Source organism: Sinohyriopsis cumingii, chromosome 3, assembly GCF_028554795.1.
Source record: "Sinohyriopsis cumingii isolate HCF-2022 chromosome 3, ASM2855479v2, whole genome shotgun sequence".
In the NCBI taxonomy this organism is placed as follows: domain Eukaryota; kingdom Metazoa; phylum Mollusca; class Bivalvia; order Unionida; family Unionidae; genus Sinohyriopsis; species Sinohyriopsis cumingii.
Window position 1 is genome coordinate 29,194,584 of NC_142963.1, and position 9,109 is coordinate 29,203,692.

The window sequence follows — 9,109 nt, forward strand, 5'->3', positions numbered from 1 at the left end:
AGGGTCAGCAATGAAAAACATGGAATGGTTGGCTGACTGGAAACAATTTCTTTTGGCCTGAGGTGGTCATTGCCATTTTCAAAGATGAAAGTGTCTAAAAAAAACTGCTGGAAGTTTCTGCGTAAACCTAATCTTTCCTGTCGGTGCTTCCTTGTTTTTAGAATGGTTAGGGAGCACTTTTTTTGCCAGCTGATCCAGAATCAATTTTGTCTTTGCAGCTCATGCAACAGGCAAGTCCTGGTTCCTATGATTTCAAAACAAACAAACAACAACTCCCAACTGTGATGTTTTTCTTCTAGCCAGCTCCATCTGAATGGATTTTTTTACTGACTGGTCAAAGCTAGTTCTATCCATACATTTTCCTCTTTCAACAATTTTCAGTTCCTAGAAGCCATGACAAGATCTGAATGTGCGAGACATAACTGGAAACTGCATAATAAACGACTGAAATAATAATGAACATCCACACCTGCACAATTAACTTCCAGTATACAGACCATCCATTCATCAGGAGTATTGACAAGATTTTCAAAATGACTGATGCCCAAATGAGAGAGAAAGAGAGAGAGAGCGAGATGTCTTCACAATTGTAAATCTGTACTGTGCACTCACCTGATGACTGATTTTACTTACCTTTTGAAATACCTGTATAATCATCTGTGTAAGACTAAACTTGCTTATGAGATTTTCAGAAACCTAAATTTGTCTTCTTTACAATGATACCAAATATCTATTCCTATTACAAGAAATTAAATTTATACAAGTCATTGAAAATATGTTGCCTACATTTGTTAAGATCTTGGAAGTTACTTAGTGTTGAATGGTAGACTTCGCCTGTAGTTACTTAGTGGTGAAAGGGGTTAATACCACTAGTTAAGCGATTCCTTCTAATTTTTGTTCCACTTCCATTATTACAAGAATCACATGGCTTTGTAGTGGTATTTAGATGCTAATTAAATATGCTACAGCTGTATTCAGTCATTCCAAGGCAACACTTGTTTGAGGTCAAGATTCTGCAGACCAGATCAGATTAGCAAGGCTACTAATAGGGAAATGAGGCTACACATGGGTATTATGAATACCTTACCATATAGTTAATGGAAATGCCAGGTGGTTACTATAGTCAATTTCTCAGCCAGTGACAATTTTGAACTTGCCAACGGAACCAATAGCAATTTAAAGTACATCTAGTATGAGCAAAGATAAAAAAATATTTGCTGCCTAAGTACAGGAAGACTACATGCACTTTAAACAAAATCTTAATTGCTGGGAATGGACAGGTCATTATACTTCCAAAGAAAATTAACATGCAAAATGGTCATTCTTGGGATTTAACCTAATGGAGACTACATGGATATAACTATTGTGAATGTTTAAACCCTGAAGGAGTATGGTATGTATTTTCATAGTTTACATCAACTGTCTTATTTATTAATGTTTCCTATCTATGAAAAAAGTTTCAGCAACATGGGGCAATAAGTTAAAAAAAAAGAACACAAGATCCACAAAGAGATGAACTCTCTCTCTCTCTCATATATTGGACCCTATTTGATTATGATCATGAGGTGCAAAAAAGAAAAATGTAATGGAATACATGTGCATCCTTCTCTTTGTATTTATTTTCGGCTCCCCCCCCCCACAAAAAAAAATGCATTTTAGTATTAATGATTTAATTTTCCTATTGATGGCAATCTGAAATAGCATATGGTGATACTTTAATATTTATAAAACTGGAAGTTATTATAATTTAATTCCACACAGCATCACAAGTTTTATCATATCTGTAACTCAATAAATTTTTGGGCAGCATCACATGTAGCTAAAAGTATACATTTAAAATACTTCTTGTGAAATAAATTAGATACTTTTAGTTACATTTAATGATCCTGACTGGAAAGGTTACCGAGTTACAGGTAGGATAAAATTTGCGATAATGTGTGGAATGAAGTGAAAAACAAAATCCGAGATGCTGATCTGGCCTCATATTATACTCAGCATCTACTTATATAAGGATGAAGGACAAAAAATTTGCAAAATCTGATGATTCAACTTATACTTAGCATCAACTTATATGCCGGCAAATAAAGAAGTTGCAAGTATTAAAAAGGACAGTAACTATAACAATAGGAGTCCCTCAATTGGTAATGACTTAATTACACCACTCTCTCGATAACTTCAACCCTGATAACTTGCAAAAATGTTTATAATGTGGGTCAGGAGTAGATCCTATTTTTTGTGTGTAGAAGTACCAAACAATTCATGCCTATTTGTTGAGCATGAAGAATATCGCAATAAAAATTGGCAAATGAAACCTTAACATATTGCTCGTCTTGTCGCCAAAAATTGCTGATATGATCTTGAAATTTGAATCAACATTATGAAATTATTAACTTCTACTAAGAAGTCATATATTTTGTTAAAATTCTTGCCAAAGAACATTCTTGGTACAACGTAAATAACAGTATGCCAAAAAAATTTGTTCACTTAAAATTTCACTAAAGCCAATTTGAGGCAGCAAATGAATAAAAATATTACCAAGTAAGCAAGTTTTTCTATCAAGTGAAATTTGTGCATTACTTTGATTTAAGTATAATGGTCATAAATACAATGTGCCCAGTTGTATTCAAACATGTGAAGCACATTAATGTACTGTAAAAGCTTTGTCCACGAGCATTTCTGTGAGGACCTTATTATGTGCCAACTGTGTTCTGATACCTGACTTGTGCAAGTATTTGTTGTATCACTGCACTGAATTAAAAGCTGACCTCCCTGTATTAACACATTAATTATGTCTTTGTCTCAAATAATGGGGGTGGGGGGTAAATTAAAAGTTAAAAGGCATACAAATCCAACTTGCGCAAGGGCTTTCCAGCACAGGTCGAGTGTCAATCAACTCATTTCAAGTGATCAATCAAATTGATGTTACAATTTTGGGTGAACAAAACATAATTTTACTACTTTAAATAAGCATACTCATTGCCTAATGTGATCAAAGATAGCAAGACAACCAAGCAAAATTGGGGGCCCCGAGTGGCCGAGTGGTCTAAAGTGCTCTCTGTCAGGGATCACTGCCATCTCACCTCTGTCTGCGTAGGTTCGAGTCTCGGGCTCAGCCAATGTGGATATGTGAGAAAGCTTGCCAGTAGCTTCTCGTGGGTCGGTGGTTCTTTCTGGGGTTTTCCCGGGTTCTTCCTCCACCATTAATACTGGCCGCCATGTATAGCCTATCTTGTGCTGAAAAATGGCGTTAAACCCTACAACAACAACAACAACAACCAAGCAAAATGAATACTTGAGAAAATAAAATTCTGGTTCAGAGATATGTTGCATTAATGAGAAGCTAGTTTTAGCAAATGTAGTATAAACTTGTTAATTCCTGAGTTGGCATTCAGAGATTTCCTCCTGGTTGAGAAGAAGTTTCACAATCGCTTGCAATGAAATCATGACACCATCTGTTTTACTAATAGTACAATTTAAAAACGTTTACTTTCGACGTTAACAGCCGTTTTTTTTTAGTTTTTTTTTTATAAATAAAAGGAATCTTGTTTAATTGTGAATTTGAATCAACAAGTAGTCTGGTTCTCTGCTTAGTATGCTCCTTGCACTGCATTCCATTATAGAAAGAGAGAGAAGCAAGGAGCATATGGATCAGGATACCATACGACTCAATAACAAATAAAGCAGTCACGTCAAATACAATGCTTTTGTGTACACATGAAGGTTGTTGAAAACAGTTAAATATTGTTAGCAATCTCACAGACACTGGTCGTTTTTACATGAAAACAAAACTTTTTTCAAAAAGCACTTATTAATAATTATTTCCAATGTGATTTTAAAACGAGTATTCACCATTAAACAGACCAGTTCACTCCCCCCCCCCAACCCGGCAGTTTTCTTGATGTTCAGAGAGGACAGCATCACTTACTATTGTTATGGAGTTCCCTCGATAACTCGTGCTCTATGTTTTTGGACTCTGTTGTACACCAGATATCGAGGGAGAGGTTTATCTGAAAAAGAATTTATGGGAATCCAAGAGATTACCATTTTTTCTTTATATCTGCATAATGCTGAAACCAACTCTGATATTCTCCAGCATCAAGATTTTCAAATTAGCCATTGTGGTAGCCATTCGGAAAGCAAGTAAGCACCATTTCCCAAAAGACGAAATAAACATCATAGGTCTTTTATAAAATAATCATCTTGATATCACTGTCCATTAATAAAAAGATTTTTGAAATTGCCACTGTGGTGGCTATATATGATGCCTGAGCAGCACAACATTCGTGGAACAGTGCAAGTAGCTAAGGAGAAGTAGTGAAAACTTGTGCTAATGGACAGACAGATAACAAACAATAGGCTATCCCATAATCTCTTTTAGTGTATGATCAGTACAGCTGAAAGAATACTTACTGGTGTTCTGCTTGCAACCTTAACATCTTGCACATAAAAATTCTTCTCGAATTTTATCAGCTTATCCATGTCCCACTTTGGCTTCCGCAACCTTTGACCAGGAATATCATTTTTTGTAAGTTTTCCACGTCCAAAGTTACTGCCACCAAATCCGCCACCTCCAAATCCACCTCCTGGCCGGCTTCCCATGCGACTACCACCACCACCTCTGGGACCACCAACGCCTCTACCTCGATCACCTCCAAACCTAAATCAATAAAAATAAACTTTTGAAAACTCCACCCTTTCTTCAGACATGATTTTGGACATCTATAATAAAAAAAAACAGAAATTTTTTTGAGGGGGGTCCTCCCCCAAAGGGGTTTTATGGGGCAGTGCCCCCAATCCTGGGATCCATGGGACCAAAGACCCCAGAACAAAAATGCATTTTACACTCATAAAAAAAAATGCTCTCTGTACAACTTATGATCATAAAATAAACAAAAATGATCATCTGAAAAGCTACCAAACTTAAAAATGTTCAACTTGACTTCAATAATTTCACAATATTTATTGTCACATGAATTTATTCTCCAATACTACTGATGCTGAAGTTATTTCATGTGCATGTCAGTGTTCACATCATAATTATGTCAACAATTTGTCAATTTTTGCTGCAAATATATTATACTTCTCTCTTTTCATAATAGATCTGTAAAATAAATACCCAAGTACATCAACTATATACAAATAATCCTATACATTCACTCATCTTTTTCTCCAATGGACACAACCTGTTGATATGCCAGTCGAGCTCTTTTTGCAGCTTTGGCAAAGATTTCTTAGCCTTCCTTTTTGTCACCACCAACTTTTTGGGCTCAATGTGCAATCGTTTCTTTTCCTTCTCAACGACAGCCTCTTTCCTTACAATCTGGTGCTTTTATTGGCAACATAGACTGCGCATATTTTGACAGAGGGCTACATCTGTTCTCTGATGCAAGAAATCTTTCTTCTTATAGTAATTAACTGCACTTTTTCCAGCTGCCTTCTGAGCTTCGATTTTTCCATATGCAGCTTCTTTTGTAAGTGCTGTTACAAACTCTTCCAACCACGAATACTGTAATTCAGATCTTTCTTGCAGTGTTCACAAAATGCCAGTCCTCTAGTGTTCAGTTTTCTGATGAACTGACCAACTAAATAACCCTCAACTTTGCGCTCCAGTCATTCCCTTTCCATACATTTTTAAAACCTTTATTTAAACTTTTTTTGTCATGGTTTCTCTCAACAACTTGGGATGCCATGTTTTACAAGCATGCTTCTTGTTCCCATTGCCATCAGTTTCCATTACACAAAGATTCACTGGATGAATTTAAACCTTTGACCAATCAGGATACTCTTTACGAGAGTGGTGTGCTAATATATGGCACGAATAATTTACAAGGGTTGTTGTGGAATGGAACTGGACAGACCATTTTATTTTAAAAACAGGATCAAAGATATACAAAGCGGACTATATCAAGAAAAATCTGATTCAAGTCAGGAGAAAAGCAGAATTCGACTTTAAAGTGGAGAAAAATGTGTTTCTTATAAAAATCATCATCAAAGCACATCTATGACACAAAGCAGTTATTATAACCGATCAATTTTCTGAAAAATTCTTGTTCGTGAAGACAAATGTTGTCATGTTTCAAAAACGGTTATAAATGCAGAACTACAATATCTATGTTAAAACTTATCTTACTGGATGTAACCCTGTCATTATACAAAGAGAAACTATTATATTACATACCTAAGTTACTTCTTGCTAGTAACTATTGTCAATGTTCTTGCCAATAAGTAATCTATAAAAGATGATGCCAAGATTATACCTAAAGGGGACATCCCCCCCATGTCGCACAAATAAAGGGAGTAGGGAAAAAAAGGATTGGTAAAAGTGGTAGAAGGAACAACCATTGTTCACTATTTACTTCAAATGTCAATATCCATTTTCCTGATCCACTCTGTTATCGCTCTAGTTTAACTGAGGTGCCCTTTCACTGATATCTTAATGGGGCTTATACACAGCTAGCTTAGCGAGCTTGAACAAGTTAGAAAATTGTTTTCCAAAGATCACATTGGGTTCTCAATAGATTTCAAAAACTGATGAGTTAGTTGACCCTTGATCCCAAAATCTCGAGAGTCAACAAGAAAATCTCAAGTCAAAACTGAAATCTTCTGAGTAAATTCTTTGGATAGTCATGAGCCCATATTTGTTAATGATGAAAACAAATAATGTTCAAGATTTCTTAAATAATGCCCCAGATATGTATCATGATGTCACACCTAGTCACATTATCCCAACACCAGGCTGACCAATCCAAACACTAACATCTTCGTGCTGAGTGCCTTGCGAGGCAGCTGTTAGTACCATTTTTATAAGTTTTTGGCATGACTCAGCCAGGGTTCGAACCTGTGACCTCCCGCATCTGAAGCGGATGCTCTAACCAATAGGCCACCAGGCAGTCTGGACAAAGGAAGCAAATTAACCGCCAATAAAGCCATTCAAGTTGCTCCACTTACCTTGACAAATGGCTTTGCGAGTTGTCATGTTCCAGTTCTGACCAATTGATTATAATGTGATGTGCAAACATACCACTGCTGATATTTGATCAAATGCAGTTCATTCATGCCATAATTGTTTCCTATTCCTCTACCATAAACTTCAAAAACATATTCTCTAAACAATCCAACCTAATTCAGTTACACCTAAGTGTAAAATCAGTGAACTGTTATCTCCACCCATTTCATATGTATCTTCTACTGGTGCGATGTTATTGGTTGTCAAGGTATAAACTGCTGTTGAGCATATGTTAATTAGTGCCTCATGCTGTAAATTTGCTACAGACAGTGCACTCTCAGTAGGAAATTAAGCAGAGGTGAATCAAGGGTAATTAAGATTGATGCTTTGGGCCAAACTTGCGTGCACCAAAAAGACGCACAGGTCAGAATTTATGCGCATCTAAAATGGGTCATATTTAAATTCCACACATCAAAACCCAATGGTACACATCTATTGAAAACCCTGTCATAGGTATTGTCTTTTGCACACTTCTGCTCCAAAAAAAGATTTTGCAGCAACAGAAGCAGTGCCCAAGTTTTCACTCTCTTGAATTAGTGCTTTGCTTATTGTCAATTTCTTATCTATTCTATAATGGTACATTGGGGTTTCAAGTCCATCAATGTCATAGTGTCCTTTTCAACAGAGATCTTTTGATTAATTTCATTTTAGATTGTTTTTTGTTCAGTTTATCTGAAACCTTACAGGACAATATTGTTTTGCAACACAAGATCCCACTGGGCTAAATTGTTTGAGAAAACAAATGAAAACTGCATCCTACTTTTAATTTTCTGCATCACTGTAACGAAAACCAAAATTTTTCACACATCCTAAACACCTCAAGATGATTTTGGTTAAAACCGTAACTTGAAGAGACCTAATCACAAATGGGTCAATTTAAATTTTGACAAAAGAATCTTCAAAATTATATACTACTGGATAAAATAAAAATAAAAAATTCTGTAAAATATGCTTACATCTGTTTGTAATCCAATAAACCAGTTCCTAAAACTGTACTGATACCCACAGGGACTTGTCTCATTTCTTAAAATTAAACTTAATATATAGAATACAAAGGATGATATTTCTCCCAATGTCACTTCAACCTATTTAAGATTCAACACCAATATTTCATGCCATACATAACAAAGCATAATAATTTAGCAACGATGTTCACAGCTCAGAATTATTTTTGACCTCGGAATAGGTCATCTTGAAGTGTCATTCCACTGTCCGCGATTGCCATTTTTAGATACGCCGTAATTACGCTTTGCGTCACATCCTCTAAATATTCACAGGATTCTAGTTCTAGTCGTCATTCCAAGGCGCATAGAGGGTTGACGACCTTACCTAGACATAACAGAATACAATTATCTTGCGAGTAATTCATCGACATACAAATGGGGGGGGGGGGGGTAAAAAGGGGTAAACATCTGACACTAAAAATGAAAGGTATTCAAATCTGTACCAATGTCACAAACATGAATGGTATTCAAATCTGTATCAATGTCGCAAAAAAAAAAGCATACAACAAAGTTTTGTTCGTCAGTGGCGAGCGTTCAAGAAAGCAACGCCATTTTGAATGAATTAGTGCAACAGACATCATACAGTTTTCAGCAGATCACATCAACAGAGTCAGAAAAAATTGTGTACCCTTTTCTCTCTGATCGTCCTGATGAATCAAACATTCGGTCTCTGTGTGCCATTTTGTCTGTTACTCTATTTTTATATGTGTTATGAAAACTTTATCTTCGAAGGCAAACTTCGGGTTCCACACAATAAAGTTGTTCACACGGGAATGACGTTATACAATTATTCCGCAAGGTAATTGATTTGTATTGGTATTTACTTTCATATTACCTACTACAAAATTAAAAGTATTGTTTTTCCATGGTATGCAAAAGGAACTTTAGAGAAACATGGCAAATATATTCGCGTGGGCCTCTTCAGATACATGATAATTATAAAACTATTTGTTAATGCGGAGGTATATTAAAAATAAAGACTACCAATAGAGTCGAGTCTTTCCGCCAATGATCGGAAACTTAATACGGAAATTTAGTTGTGTCCTCGATGCCATTTTCTAGCACATGATCAGGGCCGGCGCCCACCCCCCCCCCCCCC

The 9,109-nt window shown here is 36.1% G+C and overlaps 1 protein-coding gene across 6 annotated transcripts in view; it reads right to left on the reverse strand.

The window, feature by feature from the left end:
* The window catches only part of LOC149802607 (putative ATP-dependent RNA helicase DDX5), a 59,221-nt gene extending 50,427 nt beyond the window's left edge, over positions 1-8,794 (reverse strand). For all 6 annotated transcript variants that reach the window (XM_089951903.1, XM_089951902.1, XM_089951901.1 and 3 more), the window contains exons 1-2: positions 8,639-8,794; positions 4,411-4,657 (exon numbers count right to left, since the gene is read on the reverse strand). In XM_089951903.1, coding sequence (XP_089808029.1) covers positions 4,411-4,657; positions 8,639-8,691 — 300 coding nt within the window. In that variant the 5' untranslated portion in view covers positions 8,692-8,794. The remainder of the gene's footprint in view (positions 1-4,410; positions 4,658-8,638) is intronic.
* Between the last annotated feature and the right edge of the window lie 315 nt (positions 8,795-9,109).